The sequence below is a fragment of the Streptopelia decaocto genome, assembly GCF_964273445.1.
Source record: "Streptopelia decaocto genome assembly, chromosome: 1".
NCBI classification, from domain to species: domain Eukaryota; kingdom Metazoa; phylum Chordata; class Aves; order Columbiformes; family Columbidae; genus Streptopelia; species Streptopelia decaocto.
Window position 1 is genome coordinate 135,135,378 of NC_138663.1, and position 23,483 is coordinate 135,158,860.

The 23,483-nt window shown below is 36.8% G+C and overlaps 1 protein-coding gene across 10 annotated transcripts in view; it reads left to right on the forward strand.

The window, feature by feature from the left end:
* Positions 1-23,483, forward strand: part of LOC309441175 (uncharacterized protein) — a 262,238-nt gene that overhangs the window by 38,896 nt on the left and 199,859 nt on the right. For 8 of the 10 annotated variants that reach the window (XR_014184329.1, XR_014184331.1, XR_014184332.1 and 5 more), the window contains exon 2: positions 14,216-14,337. Coding sequence is in view for 4 of the 10 variants with exons in the window: in XM_082055665.1 (XP_081911791.1) it covers positions 14,263-14,337 (75 nt within the window). In the remaining 6 variants the exon portion in view is untranslated. Of the gene's footprint in view, positions 1-12,359; positions 12,466-14,215; positions 14,338-23,483 lie in introns of all 10 variants that reach the window. The other 2 variants (XR_014184330.1, XM_082055663.1) reach the window with 1 other exon arrangement.

A 23,483-nucleotide genomic window follows, 5' to 3' on the forward strand; every position in this document is an offset into this window, starting at 1 on the left:
CTTCTGTGAAAATGATAAAAAAAACATTAAAGTGACAAGTTGTTTGAGCTTATCTTTATTTATTGTTAAAATATAGAATCACCTAAATAAATAAAGTTGTTGTTTGTTTATTTTCTTTAAGGAACATTTAAATTTATAGTTCATTTTTTATTTAATGGAAAAACTGCATTTCACTTCTATGAAAAACCCTATATTTTTCAGTCCAATTTGGAAAGTAAATGTTGAACTTTCAGATAAAATTAACTATCTTTGTAATTGAAAAATTAAATATTATTAATATCCTGAATGACCTCTTCAGTCTCATAGGACTTTTCTACAAGGATGTAGTAGGAACAGATCCAGAAATGTTCTTTATAATATTAATGGAAATCACGTCAAATTCTTGTGTAACAGGAAGTATGTTCCTCTTGTAGCACTTTGTGGCTGTGGAACAATTCTATAAGATTTTGTAAGAGAGATATGATTTTGTTTTAGCTTCAGAAATTCTAGGACAGGATATGTCCCTCCCCCCACCCTTGACAAGACAGAAAGTCCTGGAAGGACTTGGAAATATTTCCTTGGAAGTCCAAGGAAATAAAGGCATGAAGGAATGAACTACATAGTAGAACAAATTTTCCTGAATACCTGAAAAGGAAACTAAGCTTATTACCTTTTGTATGTTTGTTTCTTTTAAATTATTATTATTGCATATTGTGAATGTTTTATATTATAATTATACAATTATATAAACAGTAATTATATTTTTTCCCTCAAGTGATTTTAAGATGTTTTAAAAGTTAATGAGAAAATAGAAAGCACATTTTGAAGCAACAATAAATGCTTCAGAATAAATGAAAGAACGGCCTGATTCTATACTTCCTTTTGAAACTTAAACTTAGATAAAAATATTGCATTTCCTCAGATGCCTGTTTTCCTCCTCGATTTGAAAGTACCGTAATTGAGTAGTGATTTGTTTTGATAAGAACTAATATAAGTGTAATTATAAAAGGGTGAATAGAGAGGACAAAAGATTGCATTGTTTCAGTTTTTCTAAAATACTGAATCATTGTTTTCTTTACCTTTATGCTATCCTTATGTCAATGCAAAAAATGAGGATGTGATTAATGCAGTACTTAGGAGGTTAAGGTGAAGTTTCAGTCTGGATTCAAAGGTAATAAAAAGCGTAACAGGAAACTTCATATTGCTTCATGTTACTGTTCAGGGCCAGATCGTAACTACTGGAAGGATAAGAGAGTGAGAAGACATTTGCTGTCTGAGTTTATGTGAACTTGCCTAAAATGGCATCCAGGGGGAAGGAATCAGTGCTGCACACATTCCAATGGCTTACACATTAAAAAAAGAAAACAAAAACAAAACAAAAAAAAAAACCCCACCCCCAAACAAAAACACACACACACACACAAAACAAACAACAAATAAAACAAAAACCAACCCCAAAACAAACCACAAAACCAAAACCCAAAAACATTGGTCACTTCATCAGTTAGATCAACATAGCGAAAATGTACTAGGTACTCTACAGAGGTACTACCCATGTTGGCTTTCTGCTGGGAAACAATTAGGTAGATATTTATAGGAATAAGTTGATTCTTGTAGGGTTCTGTCCAGGAATCCGCAAGATCAAGCAAGATAATGAATTAGCAAAATCAAGAGTATGTGATTTGGTTAAATTTAACTGCATACAGCAAGGAGTATGCCATATGTTCACTAAATGTGTAAAACACAGAATGAGTGCTCTATAGTATTGTCGTCGTAGTTGGGAGGTGTCTTGTGGTGTTTTTTTTTTTTTTGGAAAGTACCATGGAAGGAATAACATATGAATTTCTAGGAGTTAATAAGGATTGATTAAAAAAAAAAATATAGTGTCCTTGCTTTGTGAACTAATACATTTTATTTGCTTTATTTTTTGAAGCATTTTTCAAGGTTTTTTCCAGTGCAAAATCAGAGATGGAGCCTAGAACTGAGGTGACTAATTATTTCCACAACTTTTTGGAAAACAGAAAAGGAACTAGTTTTGTCCTTTACATTGCTTACCATTGCATTTTCTTATTTTGATACTCAGTTATTAGAGCCATACCAATACATGATAGGTCTCCATCTTGCCACAAACGTACTGTGCTTTACTTTATACAGTCATGTTTGTTTTCTTGATGCAAGTGGAAGGTGGCAGCAGTTTAATCAAGTTGGTGTATGATGGGCTCTGAGAGGTTTTGACCTGTCATTCATTCCTTGAGAAGATGGACTGTGCCCACCCCTTTGTGATGCATGAAGTGGTTAATGTGATACCTGCACTGAGGGTGTTGGGCCCACATCTGGGGGCTTGCTGGAAAAAAGTGAGTTTTGCGTCAGGCTTATCATTAACTTAACAGAATCAAACAAGAGTAATATTAATAGCTATGTGTACACTGCATGTATGTGATGGAGTGTGGTGCCATTTAAAAATAATAACAAGTGAGACATTAATAAAGCATATATGTATGTATATATACACACACCCATGTATGTATAAATGTACCAGTTACTAGCTTAAAAAGCTGTTAAAAGTCAGATGATAATTCTGTTTTTCATGACATTTAATGCCTAAGGAATGAGGTGGTGTTGAGCAGTTTTGCTCAGTGATGGGGCAGCGTAGCGGCCTTTTTAATGGGAAAGTTCAAATTTTGAGCTATGCAACCTTCCATCAGAGGAACAGTATTTCCCTATAACACAGTGTTATAGTGTGGGGCATACTAGGGTGTGGTCAGTCATTTGTTGGGGTAGTAGGAGCAAAGGTGTGTAAAACTGTCTAGGAAGCAGGTCTTCTGGGACACAGAGTGAAAAACATGAAAGGAGAAGATGAGCGAGACCAGTTCTGCATCTCTTTGAAGGCTGCACCTTGGATCCTGTGTTCAATTTTGGGCCCCTCATTGTCAGGACATTGAGGTACCAGAGAGAGTGCAGAGGAGGGTGACGAGGCTGGTGAGGGATCTGGAGCACAGGAGGATGATGAGGAGCAGGTGAGGGAACTGGCGCTGTTTAGCCTGGAGAAAAGGAGGCTGAGGGGAGACTTTATCACTGTCTGCAACTATCTGAAAGGAGGTTGTAGCATGGAGGGTGTTGGTCTCTTCTCACAAGTAGCAAGTGATAGGACAAGAGGAAATGGCCTCGAGTTGCACCAGGGAAGGTTTAGATTGGATATTAGGAAAAAATTCTTCATGGAGAGGGTTGTTGAACATTGGAACAGGCTGCCCAGGGAAGTGGTGGTGTAACCATCCCTGGAAGTGTTTAAAAGACATTTAGACAAGGTTCTTAGGGACATGGTTTAGTGCTAGAGTTAGGTTATGATTTGACTTGATGATCCTGAGGGTCTCTTTCAACTGAAGTGATTCTATGATTTCCTTCCTCAGCCCTGGCCATGGGGGCTGCCTCTCAGTTACTCTTGGCCACTTCCAACAACACTGTCTCCCTCTTTCTTCCCAACCTGTATCTGCAGCATCTGGATACAAAATACAAGAGAATATATGTCTTTTTGGTGAGATTTCAAGCCAGTCTTGACCTATTTAGGTAGGAAGGGAAGAGACTTTGTGTGTGGAGCCTCAGTGTATGTGACCTTAAAACTGCAGGTGAGAGAGAGGATGGTATTGATCAATAGGCAAGAAACCAGGGCAGGAGAAATTCCAAGGTGTTTGTCCAGTTGTGAGATGGACTTTGTTTTTAATGGTGGGAATGAGACAGCAAAAACCAAAGGATTCAGGTATTCATTTTCTCTGTAGTCCAAGTAGTACCAGAAAGGTGTTCATGGTTTGTATGCTACATCAAGAAGAGAATAACTGTGTTGAGTTTAAGGATGTCATAAGTATCTCTGTCGTAGTGAAAGATGTTTATTAAAAAACTGCATGTTGTGGGTAAAATTAGTTTTAAAATGATTCATTTTCAAATTGGTTTAGCCATTCAGATTTAATTTTGTCTAAGACATTGAGGGGTTTCCAGACAACTCTTTCCTGAACATCACTATGTAGCTTTTTGGCATTATACCCAAATTAACAGCATGCTGCGCCATTGAAAAAGAAAAGAGCTGCAATTTTTTCTTGGCATAGATTTCTGCAAAGCGATAAAAGACTCCCTATGTTGATTACAAATATTGTAAAATGTTTACTTTGCTTTATAAACTAGGGGCATTTGATGCTTAGATATGTTATAATTGGCCTATTAAGACCTTTTCAGTTTTTCTGCTGGTATCTGGTTTGACCAGGGTTTCAGTTATCACATGCAAAAGAGATTTTTGAAGGACAAACCCAATGTGTCCTGCAGAGAAAGCAAAGGCAATGAAGGCAATTGTAGGCAGGACACACATTAGTTAGGAATATTGGATTTAGCTAACGCCTACTCTTTTACTGACGGGAAGTTGCAAACTTTCCCAGTGCCTTCATTTCCCCTTATTTAAAACAGGAACAAAATCGAGCTGGCATGCAAATGAGTAATGCTGTTCTTTAATTCTGCAATGAAATCCTAGAGTTTCTTTGCTATTAGATATTTGTTGATTATTAGACTAAACACAATTTTCTCTTTATCCAGTTCTAATGCTTATACGGAGAAATCCCCAAGCCTCATACATCATAGATGTCCCCACGTCTCAAAAGTATCAACTGAAGAACCACAGGCAACTTCCCAGTGAGTTCTGTGGACCCCAAATCTCTTGCTGTATAATCCTAAATGAGCACAAAACCTTCCCAAACAGAAAGTGCATTCTTCAGATTTTGTGAATTGTAGAAAAGGATTACAGCTGACTAAAAGCTTCTCAGAAGTGTTGATAAAATTGCATTTTGCTGTCCCTTTAATAAAAAGTCAAGGATGGGCTACTTCTGCCTTGGGCAGGAGAGGAGCTGGTATTGGATTTGTTCTGTGGGACTTTGCGAGGCCTCATTTGTCAAGTTATGGACTTTTAGCTACTCATGATAGCAGGGCACATTCTAACTCCTAGAGCTGGCTGAAAGCCAAGAATTTAGTTTCATAAAATAGTTTTGTGTTGTTTAATTTTGCTTTTGGATTTCATTGCAGCAGAAACACGGCTTTTCATGCCTTTTGGTGTAGCACGCGGACAAAGGGTATAGCACATGTGAATAGGACGACCCTTCCTGGAATAGCTGGTGGACTGGAATCCTGAATGCCTCTTATTGTGCTTGAACAGAACAGGGATGCAAATTTGAATCTCCAAATTTGTTATCTATTCTGAAAATGAAGAAATTCTACTTTATAAAATACATTCTTATGAAAGTCTCGTAGTTTTATTTATCTAACTTTTTTTGCTGGTTCACTGTTAGTAGCATTCAGTGGATAGCTTTTATGCCATAGCCTACTGCTATGCAGGTTTATTTTCTGGATATATTTCATGTTGAATAACACACTATGTCAGAAGGAATTGACATTTCTGAAAAACAGAAATGTGAGTGCTAATGTTCCTGCTGTGAATTCTGGAGGCAGTTAGAAAGAAAGTTTAATCAGCCATTAAGTAATCAATACTTAGTAGTTCACAGAAGGTTTTTCAAAATTTTAATTTCTTTAGTTGCAGGAGATTGGAAGTTACAGATATAATTTTCAGCAGGCCTGAGGATTTAGAACTCTAACTCCCATTGAATTTAAAAGTAATTTGAACATTTTATTACCTCAGATTTCTTGAAAATCCCAGCTTACATGGGTCAGATCAATTATTTGTTTACAATTGAAAGCACTGAATTATGGATTCTAAATTTCTAGTCCTTCAAAAATGAATCTGGACAAGGAGAAATGAAACAATCTCAGTTAAACTTTGAATTTTTAGGAGACTTTGTAGAGGGAGGGACTTTTAAATACTTCATAATGAGTAAATTCAGTTTCATTTTTCTTCTTCACCTTTAGAGTCCATAATATTCTGTGAAAAAGACCATGTGTTCCCGAAGACTTCATAACCATTTCCTTTCTGTTAGCTGCATAATTTAAATGAGAGAACTCCTTTGTACTGGGAAAGATTTGTGGTGTGAAGACTGTTTTCTTTACTTAAAATCACTTTTATTTTTTCTATTCATAGTCCCAACAATGACAACAAAAAGTACTTGCCATCTCTCTTTCTCTCTCTAGATATCTAAATTTATCTTTGGGCAGTTATCTTGAATTGCTCTGGAAAATATAAGACTACTTACTAGCTGGTTACTCTTTAGTTTATTTTTAGAATTTTAAGTCTCTTTAGTTTATTTTTATGATTTGAAGTTAATCAGTCTAAATTTTCTGGGGGAAATGTTTTCAGTGAATAAGCTTTTCTGAGTATACTGGTTACCTTCTCTTTTAGTATCATCTGATCAATAATTCAGCCACACATCTCAACTCCTTGGCTCAGAATGCTTCCAGTTTATATATAGTCTCCATTAACTTCAGAAGCAGTTCACGTGGATGCATGTGAAGCGGGTTTACAGAAAAAAAATAATTTCAGTTCATTGTGCATCGGGTCTTGGAGCGCGACAACTAGTTTCATTTCAGATGAAGCTAATGTGGGAGATGCTCCCCAGCTGGGCATTCAAACCTCAGAAGCAAACTAGAGTTGAAAAGTTCATAGCATGGTCATCAGGTCCTCAGTACCAAGATGCAGCCAGAATCACCTGCAGCTTGGCAGCTGGGGCATTGTCTTGAAAAGGGGGTTGTGTGTATTGACCATTTCATGCACAGAAAAGAAATAGCTCAGTTTTCATACTGTCTGAGCAACTGGTCTAATAATTATATTTCTGTATTTCAAATAAGAAAAAAAGAGTTGGAGGAGCTAGCCAACAGAATTGCTTTTCCTCTTCCATGGTTGGCATGACTGCTAAAGAAAAAAAGGTAAGTTGGAAGGAAACTGCTGAAATCTAGCCTCAGGAGAGGTCTCTCCCTACAGACATCATCTTATCGATAAAGATGCCCTCCTGCACTTCTGAATAAAACATACGAGAAGTGGGATTAAATCCTGTCCTTAGTATTCCCTATTGCTTAACTTGAGACAGTGGTCTGATAAGCACGACAAGGACTTTTGTATCGTCATCTTTCCCTCTCTCTCTCCCTCCCTCCCTCCCTGCCTCCCTTTACTTCAATTTAAGGCAGAGCTGAAGGACAGAAACGAGAAGGAGGAGTCCTCTACTTTTTCCCTGGGCTGATACAATCTCTTCCATCCCCAGACGTGAGAGTGTTTGAGTGAGTGGCCACCACTTGCTGCACAGTAGTGTCCCAGCTCTGGCTTGCTTGGCCTTCCATGAGTCTGAGTGGCAGGCATGTGTTAGCGCAGCCTGCTGTGCCAGGCGGAGACCTGAGATTTCAAGATGTTTGTGCTCAGTGTCTCCTACAGATTGAGCTGGAGGAAAATTGAGGGTCAAACTCCAGGTTTAGAAATGCATAGTCCTAGGCTGGACATAGCCTCGGTCTCTGTAGGGTGTAAAGGCTCCTGACTAATGGTAAAATAGGAGCAAGCCCTTATTACCAGGTAATAGGATGAGATCTGTAAGCAGGGCAGTTTTCTGCACATCAGAAGCCTGGGATGTATTTAGCATGGTTAGGGAACAGTTGTGTTAGACTTTCAATCTGCTGTGGTGAGCCACACATTCCCTCACCAGATTCTATCATGTAGCCTCTTAAAAAGTTGGTAAATGTCCATTCTTCCTTTTGTTCTGCTCCATAGTTCAATCTAAAACATGCTGCAGAAGGCTGTCCATTTTGTCAGAAGTTGGTATTTTTAAAAGCAAAAAGTGGTGATACAAGTGTGATTCATCTCTGAAAACACATTTCCTTTTGATAGTTAGATAACCATAGAATGATGGAACTCTTTCGAAGTATTTATGCAAAGCAGCATATTATTAAGCCACAAATATAGTTTAAATTCAAAAGACAAAATTAGGGTGCTTTAACTTCCTGTGTTTGTAGTCTGTTTTGTATATCACAAGAAGACAGCTGTAGATCAGAAGAAGGACATGCTCCTGGCAAGTGATGGGTATATGTGAGCAAGAACTTCCTGTGAGATATTGACCTGGTCACAGTCAGCTGCTCTGAAATTTGTTAAGTAATCTATCTAATATGTCTAAGGAGTAACATATCAGAATCAATCCATCCAAATGCCTCAGGAAGATCAATGGAAGGATAATAAATCCGATAATTCTCTGTGATCTGCTCTGGTGTGAAGCTACTGGGACAGGCTTGTACAATATGAAGATTAATTCTAGAACACATTTGTTAGGGTGACAAATGCTCTGCACCAGAACTGTGGCTGATGCAAAATTAATTTCAAATTCATTTTCAAACATTATTTTCTGCAATCGTCTGCTGACAAGAAACTGAATGTCAACAAATGGCAATTGCTGAGGATGTTTTTGAAAGGGAAATAGACCCAAAGGTTACAGAAGGAGCTTTCCAACCTTTTTTTTGCTTTTGTGAATCTACCACTTAATTTCTGTTCAGCAAAAGAAACATCTCTGATATTGTTCTAATATTTAAACCATAGTAATTATAAAAATAAGCCATTCTTTAAGTATAATACAGTAAATACAAAGGCTGAAGGCATAATAAATGTATTTAGATAGGTAATATCCTTAGCAGATTGGGAACATTAGTTATGAGTCCTTTATGAGAAGGGAAAAAATCCCCACTATTCAGGCACAGTCCTGAGAGTCAGCAATTTTTTTGTTTCATTAGACTGTGGAAGGTATAGAATCAAATATGTAATCTAGAAATGACACCACATATAGTTTATTATTTTTTCCAGTTGTCACACCAGCTCAAACACCTTTAGGAAAGAATCCTAGTACTTCTGCCTCTGACTGAATGACGGAAGAGTTGTGACATTTCTCGGGGCAAACTGACACATCTAGGAAATATTTTTGAATGTTTGAAATCCTCAGAATTCTATTTGTGAGCTCCATTCTGAAAACACTGAAAGATTTGGGGACTAGCTGCATCTTTTCAAATCAGCTCCAGGGGCTTTGGAGATCAAGAATAGTGGTTTAGCCATTTAGATACTGGTCAGTGAAAGAAATAGGTATTTATTTGAAAAGAAAGAACAGAAAGATGGAGTTAAAGTTTCAATTTACAAAAATAAAAGCAGAGCAACTATTAATTCTATTTTCATTAACTATTTTCATAATCTGAGTCTGCTAAATTGCAGCATTTGGATTATAGACTGTTTAAAAACTTTGTAGATTGCGATTTTTTTCATGTTCATAAATTTTTACTGCACGAAATCTGACCATGCCATAAAAAACAAACAGAATACTCTTTGTTCTCTTTTTCTTTTTTTTTTTTTTTTTTTTCCCATATTGCCATACCATCATAGTATCTGCCTTTCCTGAATCTAGATAAGGAAATATTATGTTGAAAGCAAAGTAGGTGATGGAATCCAAACAAACCCCACCCCCCGTCAGTGAAGTCTTGTTCCTCTGAAAAACAGGCTTTGCTGATGCCAGCTCAAAGAGCTTGTTGCACTGTTATAAATTCAAGTCAATGATGTCTTGTCTTGGTGAACGTCACTTCTGAGATGCATCTCTGAAGAAGAGAATTCAGTCCTACTTTAAATGTCATCTTTAACTGTGGACACTTAGTAATTTCTGCTCCAATTAGTGATATTTCAGTGAACATAACAGTTATACTTTCATGAAGCCTTTGCCTACAGGCTTCTTGGTGTCTAATGGAAATCAGGTCAAAAGTTTAGGTGGCCAGTATTAATAAGTATGGGTATCCTTAACCAAATTCAGCAATGTAACACATTCTGGATGAAAACAAAATGGATTTCAGGCAATAATACTTGTGAAATAAGGAAGTAAAGAAGTCGTCTTTATAAGCTTAGTGGTTTGCTTCTTGAGTTAGCCAGTAGTCTTTTTGTCCAAGTTGTATTCAGAAACACCAAAATGACACTACCTTAGTAATTCTGGAGATTGCACAGGAGCATTGTAGTAATTTTTAGTAGGGAGTGTTTTGGGTTCTGGTTTCTAGTGTTTCTTACAATTGGGAAATCCAAACAAGATAATGGGAAAATAATACATGAAAAAAGAGAAGTTAGGACTTAACCTATTGCCGTTTGAATGGAGAAGGGAGAAAACACCTTGCTTCACTTTCTGTATTTCATAAGCTCTCAGCTCTTGTTTGTTCCTTTACTTTCCTCTCCAGGCTGTAAAGTATCTGCTCTCAAAGCATTGAATTCTGAAGGAGTATTTTAGCAAAAGGATACATCAAGGAGGCTGTTAACAGTGGCACAAAAGCAATGACAGGAACATTTCATAGAATCATTTGGTAGGAAAAGACCTTTAAGATCGAGTCCAACCATTAACCTAACACTGCCAAGTCCACCTCTTCTTGAACCTTCAACAATTGGCCTCAGCCCACCGATCCAACCTATCTAGGTTCCCACTGTAGAGCCTCTTATTCAATGAAGATGTGCTGGTTTAAGATGTTTAAACTGTTAGCATTGCCACTTTTGGAAATAACCAAAGATGGCTCACAATATATTTTCTTAGTTTGTCAGTAGTAAATTCAGATGTTCTGTATTTATTTTAGCATGTGGACAACATCAGGATAAAACCATGTTCAGACTAGTGCAGTAGGAACTTTTTAGCCTGCAGTGCTTTTATTAGGCCACGGATTCACTGAGGTTGAGTTCAACTTGCCTATACAAGCCTCTTAGAGTAAGTTGAGGTAGCACTAATGCAAATTAAAATCAGCTGTTTATGGCAGTGTATAAATGCAAGTTATTTCTGATTAGTGGCACAATATCTCATTTCTGCCTATACCATCTCTATGGAAGTTATTTGCTAACTGGAACAGACAAATTCAGCTGCTGGGTTGCCTCATATGAAAAATGACGCAACATGTAGATTGTATTTGGAGGGCTTACGCTTGTAGACAATATGTTTTTAAAGTTCATAGGAAACACCAATAGATAAATTAAAAAAAAAAATAAATAATGAGGCCCAAAGAAGAAAGAAAGGATAGTGTTTTCCATAAAAAATTGATATTCAGAAGTGTCAGCCCAAGTGGACAAATATTAGGGATCAAACAGACTGAATGAATGTTGTCATTTTCTGTCAACTCATTCTGAGGCTGCAATGGGAACACATTGCAATGTGATGGAGTGTTGAAAGTCCAAGGCACATTAGTAGTACGTAAAGCTTCCAGATAGTGCATGAAGGAGCAGCTCATTTCTACTTTCAACTTTTTTTTTTCTTCTTTTCTGAGTAGACTCTCTTCTGTTGAATTTTTTAGTGCCAAACATTTATAATTAATAGTAATGAAGGACTGCAGTTTGTATGCTCATTTTTTGTATTTTGAGACAATACTCAAAGTGACAAACAATGTTCTCTAGTTGTAAATGTCATAAAATCAGTCACCTTTGCTCAAGTAGTTTTGTATGTTATTCTTCATAGTCATTTGTTGGGTCTTTCACATAAATTATTGGAAAAGATGAAGAGCACTATGATGTCTATTCAGCCAGTTACGACTGTTGAGCACTGTACAGACTGTATTTTTCAGAATAGCCATTTTTCTTGTTTGGAACAAATTTTTTTTGATAGACCTACATTCTTCCTTTTTCTGCAGACTTTGGAAAAAAAAGACCAGCCTCTAGTTCTTCAGGTGCTGCTCTGGTGAGTGGCTGAGAAGATCCAGTGCTGCGAGCATGGTGTTAAGGTTTCATTTTTGAAAGAGAAGAAATAATACAGGACTGGCTCACTAGCTTGATTGAATTAAGGGCTTGGCTGCGAGCAGAAACTTATTGCACCTTTCCTTTAGAAAACTGTTCAATCCATTGCATTCTTAGGGAGGGCTCGAAGATTTTATTTAAATGTGTATGTTTTAATCTTTTACCTTAATGGAGAAGGCAGCAGGACATTGATATTTCATGGTAATTTGTTTGTACTACACTTTAAATAAGAGATTGTTCTCATTCCCCATCCAGGAGAAGAACTGTGATAGCATTTAGCGAATAATGTCTCAGTATCATAAGATTTTGTTTGGGTATTTTTTTCCTTCCGATAAGCTCTGTTGTCTCTCACAGAGTTTGGTTCTGTTTTGCCTTAGGAACAAAATTTTGATTTCCATTGTAGCTCTTCTTCTGACCCTCCACGAGACGTTGATTTGAGATGGGTGTGCTCTAGTCCCTTATAAAGACTTACATTTTATAATTTTGAACATAATTTATCATTTCTTATTCTATGGACTTTGATATTTTGTCTTCATTGCTCGTATATTAAATGCCAAGTTTGCTAAACTATGAATTAAAGAGTGCTGGTGGAACCCATTTCAGTATATTCAAAGTGGATCTGACAAGAGTTCCTTGATACAGTTGAATTTGTATCAAGCATTCTGCATAAGTACTTATCCCCTGAACCTCTGATTTTTTTTAGGACAGTAGCACATGCTTCAGGTTATTCTCCTCTGCCTGTTACTAAGATTGACTATCACTGTGAAAGTGAATAGGCACATGGAGTGATGCAGATGTAGAGATATTCAGTATGTAGTGGTTTGTTTTTATTTTTTTTTTCTTTTTTCTTTATGATACGTAGTTATATACCCTTTTCTCACCAGGTTGAAACTATGTGAATTGAAGGAGTATGTCGTTCTGTGGTACAACTGTTGAGTTTTGTATGGCTACCAGTCGAAGGACTGAAATTTCAATTTATTCTGTAAGCTGCATAACAAAACAACAATGCCAGTGTCTCATTATATTAAAACCTGTATTTCAAGAGTCAACAATGTTATGCAAAAGCTAGTTGAAACCCAGTAATTCTACCTATGCATGGCTTTGCCTGGGGGGATTTCTGTGTATGCTATTAAAGCCACTTAGAGGTGTACCAGGTTTGTTTCCTTCTTTGGATCTACTCATCTATAGTATATATATATGGCTGACATTTTGAACTATGGGTCTCGTGAGGCTTAGCCTTGTAAATATATATGTATCCATATAAGTACATACCCAGACATGATAAACACATAGACATAATTCAACAGTTGAGGTTAATGAAATAGGTGTATACTAAATTGGGATCAACTGCTTTGTATTTTTGTGTGCCTAAAATATGTATTACTTTCAATCAAAACCAAAATTAAATAATTATTTAATTATTGGATATATCAATTATAAGGAAAATATTGTATTTGCATTTTGCAGGTAGGCACTTGGATTTACAGACTTCTTAGAACAAAATATTTATTTTCTGTCTTCAGTCACTAAAAAAAATTAAAACTCAGAAAGATACTTTGTTCCAAGACATTTCTGTCTTGTCTTAAAATGACACACTTTAAGTGTGGCCTGCATACCAGTTAAAACAGAGCGCTAGTGAGGTTCTGCTACTCCAAACAAAGAGGCTAAGGGATATATGAAGTCATTGGTATTTTGTACAGTAAAAGATTAAACTAGTCTCTTGTAAACTTGATTGCCACTCTATTGAAGTTATGTATGTTTACAAACTATGTTGAATTTGGCTCAGAATCTGCTGATGACTGTGGAAAGTGAATGCCTGAAAATAATGTCTATACATTTTATATATATTTTTAAATTAAGTTTGTATTCCTTGTGGTCTCAACTTGTTGTTTAATAGTTAACTCCTCTTTATCCACTTGTACTTTCTGTGTGTGTTTTTATTGGTTGTATACAAATCCATGTGATTTTAGGAGCAGAAATCAGTTTCCACATGCATTATCAGAAAAATTAAGGAAATTCCAATAATATTACAGAATCATAGAATAGTTGGGTTTGGAATGGACCTCTGGAGATCATCTAGTCCAACCCACCTGCTAAAGCTTCAATTTGACATAAAAAAATGTCTTTATTTTACTTATGTCTAATTCTATAATGCTTATCTTCACATTTCTACAATTACTGCATATTTTGAAACTGTTAACATGGTATTCAACTTTCTGTTGTATACTGGACGCTTGGCAAATAAAAGAGAGCTCATAAACCAAGTAACAGTGTCTTTACTCCTAAATGGCAGAAGTCAGTTTTTCAAAGGGCATCTTCTTATATTTATAAACTGGATCAAATTTACAGATGATGATGCATAACCCACAAAAATGTATATGTCAGGTTGAGTTTGCTAGCTTGAGGAGTGCTGAAGTCTTTTTTAATTTTTTTTCCCCCCCTTGTGAAAACTCAGACTTGCTAAGGATGAACTGAACAACGATAATCTTGGAATTACACAGTGGAGTGTTTTTAGAGTCATTGTTTCTGAATGTACTGTGCATTGTCTTTATGTTACAGGCTTGGAAAGTACCGTTTTCTGTAGATGGTAGCTTCTGTCTGGTGTGATGCCCCATTCTTCTTGTGATGCCACATGCAGCACTGAGAAGTACTGGCAAATGGAAGAGGTATCTTGCAATAAGGTAGGTTTCTTTCTTTTTCACAAGGGCATGGTTTGATGAAGTTTGTAATTACTTTTCTATTAAATGTAAATGAAGTCAAGCAGGTATTTTAAGTCTTCTGAATTTTGGAAAAATGTTACAAATCTCAGAGCTATTTATACTATTACTTGGTTGTGCCTCTCAAATTATCAGCAGAAGGTATTTGCAAGGTGTCACCATTGCACTATAGCTAAAACCATCATTCATGTTCAGCAACAGAAGCTAGGAAATAAAAGAATATATTTTAATTTCTATGCTTGGTTGTGAGAAAAAATCATGTCTGTAATATCGATGATTTCTGTAATGGGCAAAATTAATTGCTTGTAGTTTTAAAGACACCCAAAGAATCAAGTGCATGTGGTCTTTCTTCAACATGGTACTGCGAAAAAATGTCTTAGAGCTAGGAAAGCAAAAAAGAATATATATGAAAATCTTAGAACTGAGGAAACTAGGAGACTAGATGACCCTTTGATTAGCAAACCCTGAAGAAGTGCTATAGGGTGATTGTAGCAGTATGACAGTGGAGGGGGGCAGTTGTGAAAATCGGGTATTGTGCTGGATCCGTGTTTCACTTCACCTTGACTTGTCATTGTTTTTGGTGGCTTCCTCTGTGTTGGTATTTACTAAGCAGGGCTACTAATGCATCCAGGTATTATACTGGGCTGCAATGTTCTAGTTAGTGTCACAGTTTTGTTCCAAAGCATTCTTGGGATAGTGTGGCTGTTACCTGTAACCATAAGTATACTCTGTAGTCCCTGTGTATGTGTTGCCAGAAATAGAATACCATAGCCATGGTTATTTCTTAATAGAATGGTTTAATGAGAATAATTTTGAGAAATGTTTGCTTGTTATTTATACATGCCTTCTCTGATCAGAGTGCAGTGCAATGAATAGACACTACCTAAAGGCATTGGTTCCAGTTTACTATTTTCTCACTGCTAAAAGACATATTGAGGTGAGAGTTACTTAAACATGAGACAGGTAAATATGACACAAATCCTGCAACAGACCCAGAACCATCTGTAGCGGTAGCTGAGCCCTTCCAGGACATTGTAGGGTATGCCTGTGCTTAGAAGTCCTATCCTATACATGAGATAGAACCGTACAACCTGACCTGATTCAGTTTGAATTGTGACGGATTGTAATGCCAGATTCAGAGGTGAAATGTACATGTGGGTACCTGGAAACCTGCAAGGAAAGAAGGGTTGGAATGAAGCAAGTAAGGCAACCACTAGAAAAATGTAAAACAGTAGGGGGGAGCTTAATTTATCTTATTTTCCATTGATTACTTTTTCTACTTCTACTCTTCATGGGCTAGCAACTCACCACTTACAAGTGAGTGACATCCTTTCTGAGTTGTTCTGTCATGCATTATTTCACAAAAAGAAATGTATTAATTGCTCTGTGTTGTATTGCATCCCTCATTGTGTACCAAGTGTAAGAGAAAATATTACGGTTGGTATCTGACATGTGGAACTAATTCGCCTCCGTTGGAGTTCAGGGAGAGGTCTTGGTTATTATAGTGGAAGAAAACATTACAAATTATAGGCACCTCACTTCATGATGCGTCATTTGTAGTTTCCATTTGTGATGATATACTATGAATAAAAGATGGGGACAATATCCTGGCCGCACTGAAATCAGGAAGAGTTTTTCTTTAAACTTCGGCTAGGCCATGACCCTGTGAATCTCTGCTGGTTCTTGGTGAAGGATTTGTTCTATTCATGCCTCTAACTAGACCTCCTCTGAGGACTTAGTTTTTAATATTACTACCAAATCTGCTTCTTAGGTAATAATTCTCTGTTATTGAAGTTTATTTGTACTTGATTTGGGGGTTCCTATGCTCAAAGAAAAACACATTTCTATACCTATATTTTTCTGTGCTTAAATATGACAGTATTGTTAGCAGCAATTATAGGCAGGAAATACTATCTGATAAAAAGAGAAAAAGGACTTCAGAATAATTTCCCAGAGGATGCGGTGGCAATCCTACAGGTAGGATACAATATAAAATGATTCTGCTTGTTGAAGGCTATAAAATGGATTGCAAGAAACAAGGCTTAACTCTGAGAAGAAAGGTTAGATCACTTGATAGCTCTTTAATATGGTGAGTTTCTACAGTCACAAACTTTCCTTAAGTATATTGTGGATTTTCTTTTACCGATGTTTTAAATTCGATGAGCTTATTTTTGTTCATGGGTGAAAAGTTGTTCTTACCCTGTTTCCCCACAAATAAGACCTACCCCAAAAATAAGACCTAGCATGATTTTTCAGGATTTTTGAGGATGCTCAAAATATAAGCCCTACTCCAAAAATAAGCCCTAGTTACAGTTCATTTTAAAAGTCGATTTAAATAGTGTCAAGGCAGCTGTACATGCAAAAAAGTAATATGTTTTGGAGCAAAAATTAATATAAGACCCTGTTTTATTTTCAGGGAAACAGGGTAAGTATTATTCTTCACAGTCCTTCAGTTGGAGCATGTATCTCCCACACATCATTCATACCTTACAAATCCTTCTACTAAAGGGTATTAAATTGTCATTTTATACATGATTTTTCTTTCCTATCAGCTGATGTGCTGTTTGACTGCTCTTTACTCTACTGTATTCCAGTATATTAAAATTGGTGTGTGACATACGAAGCTAAATTTTGATTGTCAAAACATGAATGCTACATAAAAGCTTTTTCTGACTTTAGGATGTTTTCTTAATGCCAGTATTAATTGCTTTGGAAAAAGGGACAGATGTAAAATGCTGAGTGTGCTCTCATATGGTATCTTATTTGATTTCTTTGTTTCAGTATCTCAGGTTCATTAAGCTCATTCATCAACTCCTACTGGAACTTCCATTCTAGTGGTGGACCTTGTTTAGGAAACTTACTATGTTTTTCATTAAAAATTCCTCCCAGTTCAGGCTGGGCCTTTAGAATTACAGCTGTAAAAAGTTTGTGCAGTGTATGCGTGCACAGCATATGTATGCACATGTATCTGTTTATGTTGGGGGTTTGAAGTTGATTGGTGGAGGTATTTAAAAAATCTTCTATATGTTCAGGCCAAAGTGTCCATAAGAATGCTTTGTTATACAAAGATATGCCAGAAGAGAAGGCCATGAAGGTATTAATCCATTTATTGCCTAGTTCTATGTTGCTAATTTACCATTTTATGATCATTGCATTTTGCTTCATTCCTTTAAAACTATGTATAAACCATACTTTCCAACTTGAAATGTCCTGCTGAGACATTATCCCCATAGCTAAGTATCCTTGCATTGGCACTTCCTTTTGTTTAAAATGGTTAACATTGCAGGGGAAGTGGGGGGATAAGATTATTTTCACCAGGGAGGAAACATGATGTCTGTCTACCATAGGTATTGCTGCATTTATTTCTGCATGCTCTCTGGTGTCATAGTTTGTACCTTCTCTAGTGAGTTAGAGGTCTTTAGGATGGTGAGGTATGCATGTATATTACAGAAGTAATAAACTAAAACATTTAATCTTACTGGTTCCTGTTACGTTTTGATCAACACAGTGAATCAGTAGTAAGCCTTTTCTTTGTTAATTAACTTGCCGAAGCGTACCACTTATTCAGCTGGAAGAGTACCAAGAAAACAAGACCCTAGTGTTCTTCTCATCACAGTTGTCTCAGATTTTCAAAGTATTTGAAGTACCCTGGAGGTAGATAATCTTAAACTAATTTGTAAAGGAGCCAATATAAATAACTCTGTTTTTATACAAGATTTCATAGTGATAAGAATGTTTGATGGAGGGAAAATGATTCAGTGCAATTTGTAACTTGGAGAACATAATACATTTAACTCCATTTTCTGTATAATACAAAGAGTTCATATGTTGCACAGTGTTCATTTTTAATTAAACATTTTATCATCACACAGTCTTTTATTGACATTCCTCATAATAGAGCTGATAAGATCTTGACCTACTCTTCAATAAAGCAATATATAACTCAATATCTGGCACGCACTGTTCCCTTCAGAATTAAGGACACGATTTTCTGATTTAATTTAAAAATCTTATGTACTTTTATTCACATTTATTTACTTCTCAGATTAATGCCCTTGTTTGACTTATGCAATTTGGATGCAACCATTTCTTGGACTATTACTCCCGTTTGCTCAAGCTTTTAGCTAGCTGGACCATTTATTGAATTATTCCTCTTTCTTTTTCTTTTTAAAATTTGCTATAAAAAGTGATTTATCACGTAATCTTGTTTCCTACTGTACCTTTTGAGTCCAATTTGATTAGTTGCACTACCTTCACTCACTACTGCTTAATTGTAAGTTTATAGAGTTTCTGCTATCACAGAAATTCCTTCAGGTACTTGATGAGAAGAGATTCCTGAAGATGTTCCCAAAGAGGAATTGCAAAGTTGATTCCTGTCAGTAACCTTAAAGAGCCATGTGACATAAAGCTTCCCAGGATCATGTGATCACACTGATAAGCATCCCAGTAGCCTGGCAGGATTGTCTCACCTCCAGGGAGCTGCAGCAAGGGAGCGGGAATTGGTCCCTTCTATCAGTGGTAGCTGCTGTGGTGCCTGCTGACCCAGGGGACAGCTGGAGACAAACCAGGAGTTCGCTGTAGAGCAGCATCTGGAGAGGATAAGCCTAAGTCTCAATTCAAGGGTCTCCTGTCACCTACGTTAGGTTTATGATGGCAGAAACTGCAGTATTCCACTGCATGTGGAAACCTGCATTCTCCAACATTCTAGGATGAGGTGCAACAGGCACAGACTAAAGCACAGGAGGTTCCATCTGAATATGAGGAAAAACTCCTTCACTTTGAGGGTCCCAGAGCATTGGAACAGTCTGCCCAGAGAGGCTGTGGAGTCTCCTTCTCTGGAGACATTCAAAACCCACCTGGACACATTCCTGTGTGATCTGCTCTGGGTGAACCTGCTTTAGCAGGTGGGTTGGACTAGATGATCTCCACAAGTCCCTTCTAACCCCAACCATACTTTGAGTCTGTGATTTTGCTGCAGCAAGTCACCACTTATGAGTTGAGTACCCACCATACTCACCTAAATATGTAGTAGATATATGACATCTGCCTACTTGCTGACCATCAGGTTTTGCACTTTCTCAGTAACCTGCTAACCTCTTGCTATATCAGCTGCCTCAGATGATAACCACTCAACTGCCCTGCCCTTTCATACTTTGGAAAACCAGCTCTGGGCATTTTCTGTTTGTCCTTATCCTTAGATCTCTCACTGTTCCCTGTAAATGTATATTGATTTTAGCTGATAATTTAATGAACTAATTTGAAAACACTGTATGTAATATATTGTAGAAAATTCAGAACTGCCTTGTGCTTTGGAAAGAGTTATAGAAACTGGGGAACACTAAGCTTGACTGTTGAAGTGTATTCTTTACACCCTCATAGATCTCCAATCTTATTTTGGCATTGCAGAAGTTAAAAATCACATAGGGCCTCTCAGAGTAGGAAGTAACCATGTGCCAGATGTGTATCTTTTAAAATTAAACCTTTCAAGATTTTTGTCATCAACAAGGTCCAGATCCTCAAGGATAAATAAGTATGTAATATATTACACTAAGTAGTTATTAGATGCTTGAAGTAAATACAGATTTCTGATTTTGTTCTGTTTTTATTTTTTTTTTTTTCCTTTGGGATGTTCTTCCCCCAGAAACCTCCAGGAAAATATAGTGCTGTGTTATTGGAAACAGACGTTCAAGTTCAGATCCTTTAGCTGTTGGGACACAGCAGTATTGGAGAGCCTGGAAAGCAAGAAAGTGTGTGACTTGAAAGAAACAGTGCATTGTGTTAATTGTTCTAGAAGGTAATTGGTTAGGAAAAATAAGTAAATCTAACAGCATATGTAGCAGATTCATGGCTAGCTACACCTCGCCAAGTTGGAGAATAGTGTAGAAGGAAACACAGTCAAAGTGTACTTGGGGGGTGCGGGAAGTTGTCGGCACAGGTGCCAAAAACCATGGCCCTCTGTCTTTTCTGCCACTGCCATCCATGCTTGCTAGATTAGGCTAAATTAGGGAAATGCCAGCATAAGTTTATGCCGTTGTTTGCTGTGCAAGCATGTGATTGATCCATGAGAGGTGCAGGACCTCACCATCCCCAACAGAGCAGGGGGAAAGACACCTGAGAAAAAGAAAAAGCTGATAAAGTTGTGAGTCATATCCAGGCCTGAAAGCTCACTTGTTAAACAAGTACTAAGTCATATCAAATGAAGCTGCCAATTACATTAGAGATAATGGACATTGCCACTGAAGTAAAGATACCAAATTTATTCAGGCTGTTGGAGGAGAGAGACTCAATTTATGCATAGGAGGACCCTGCTCTTCAGAGGCATAAGAGTGCTCATGAACAGGCTTGTTTGCTCTCTGTTGTTCCTCACACCCTGGGCAGTCCTACAGCTGGCATGAAAAATAGAAGGGATAACATGGGCATTTTGCTTGCTTCCTTTTTGTTGTTGTTGTTGTTGCAGTTGTTGTTTTGTTTTCTTGGTTCATACCTCTGCAACTTTGGGCTGACTGGCAACGCTTGAACTAGCTGGGACTAGAGACTGTGCAAGCTGGGATGGTGTCTGGTATCTTCACCGATGCATTGGTATTGGTTTTCCTCCATCTTTTCACCACAAGCTGTTCTCTAGGTATTTTAAAGGGTTTCTTGATTTAATAAAATAAGATCCTGGGTTTTAAACACATCTAAAATGTGTTTAAAAAAAAAAAAAATTCTGTTGTATTTGCTGTTGAACATTTGTCCAGACACCCCTTTGTATGTAGGGGACTAATGGGAAGATCCTTTTCTTCCATCTTTAAACATGAAGTAAAGCAGAATGTTTATAGAAGAATGAAAAACCTTCTAATCTTATCCTAATGTCATCAATGTACATTTTGATAAGTGAAGTATTTTAAAACGCACCATATGGTATATAGAAGTTTGTTTCATGAGCACCACATTAAAAGCAAAAGTTAGATGGTATTTTTACTGACAAAATTCAAAGAAATGTAGATATTATTTCTTCAATGAGGAGTATTTTATAATGGTTAATAAAATAAAATAAAAGCTGTGTAGCTCTGGTGTTGATATTCAAAGATACACCCTTGCCAGAGAGAAGGTGACAGTGTGGTTTCAAACTAAGTCTGTAATCTCATTTCAAGAGATCCATGTTCAAATTTACATAAATGAGTATTTTAAATCCACTTCCTTGATGGTGTTGTTTGCATTATACGTACAACATAGAATCTGGCACAGTTACGGAGCTGATGTAAGTACAAGTCAGCAAGGGGCCACAGTAGTTAGGGTCAGGATCACCTAGGTAGGTAGTTCTGGCTTTGGTGCATGCTGAATTACCAGCTTTCTAAAACTCATGAAAATTCACAGCCACTTCATGTAAAGTCTAATTTGCTTCTGTATACACTTGAGACAGGAAAAAAGTGTGCTTTAAGAAGAGAGGAATTATGTAGCATTGTTGTTTCTGTGTATATTTGTTTAATGCTTTAGATTTTGTTGAAAGGGAAGTCTGTTGATTATGTGCTTTGGTTACGTTCAGTTCCTTAAGAATGGATGTGTTTTGTTTATCAGCTTATTACCTGGCAAAATAGCAGTTAATGTTAAGTTTAGAGAATAATATTGTAATGTTTTAAGTGCATTGTTTAGATGAGGTAATAAGCCTTATCTTGTTGATGTTTTATTGGGGTATACCCATTGTTAATGTACTGATATCAAACTCTTATAAAGTAAAAAAAATCTATTAATTCTAATAGTTTAATTCTATTACATTAATATGGACATTTAGAGTGTTCTAGTAAAATTTATAAAAAATAACAAAACCATCTCAGTGTTTGGACCTTTTTAATTTACCATACTGTCATGTAAAAAATACATACTGTACCTAGAACGCGTATATATAAGGTAAAGTAGGAAACAGGTAGGTATTGAGAAAAGCTGGCCGTTCAGTTAAGGCTTTTAGCTAGAATTTGGAAGATGCCAGTTTAGTTGCTGAATTTTACCATGCTTTTTCTTCATCTGCCATGCCAGGTAGATGCTTTAATCTAGGAGAAAACGAGAATTTTACCAGATCATTTGGAGGAGTCTGCATTTCAGTCCAGGTTCCTTTTTTATTGGAAGAGGTTACTTTTCTACCCTTTTTCCTTGTCCTTTCTTCTTTATTTTATAGCAAGAACCTATTAGAACTATTAGGATTTTTTATTTCAAATTGGATAAAGATAACAGATTTTAGTCGTGCTGTTATTCGAGGGGAACAACAATGAGAGTATTTCAAAGAGTAAAATATTTATATTTACTGATGGGACTTTGCATTCTTACCTAGTTCCTATGGTATATATTATATGTAGAAAGAAATGTCCAAAAAATAGAGGTATTTTGACAAAACAAAACAACAAAATTGAGAGGAATCTTTACTACTTTCACTACACTATTTCCATTGGTTTTGATAGAGGTTCCCACAGAGTACAAAAGGTTAAGTTGAGGTTATAGTTGGCAGGTGTTTTAAATGAATACAGAAAAAGAAAAATAGCCAGACACATACTCTACATTGTACTGACATGTATATCTATGTATGATATGTCATTTTTATGCATATTCCTGCTATGGTGTTTTGCTCTCCCCTGTATCCACGTGCACACTGAATTGCAGTTCTGTTCTGGATTTAATGAAAGTACATTCTTCTGCTCTACAGTTGATCTCAGGTTTTGTATTTAGTGTTCTGATGTGGCAGCTTTCACTGTATCCATAAAATATGAGTGAGCATCAATAAGCTATCCAAGAGAAAGGAGTTTTAAGGAGGTATTTGTATGAGGAGAGGATGCCTGTACAAAAAAGGAAGGAGAGTTCTCGGAGTTTATACTCAGGCACTGGGGAGAAAAGGAGAAGGTCATTCGGGCAAGAAAGCCTGTGAGCATCCTGTGACAGGGTTAGATGATAATCTTGAAATTATAAATTCCACGTGGCAATTGGTGTGTTCTGTGAGTGTGCACAGATTGGTTTAATGAAGCTATTCCCTCATCCTCTGCTCCCTCTGTGGCTCCCCGAGTATTCGTAGTGTGAAGTCAAGGCCACGTTCACCGGTTGCCGATTCTGTGGGGGAAAGAACAACCGCAAAAATTATTTGCAAG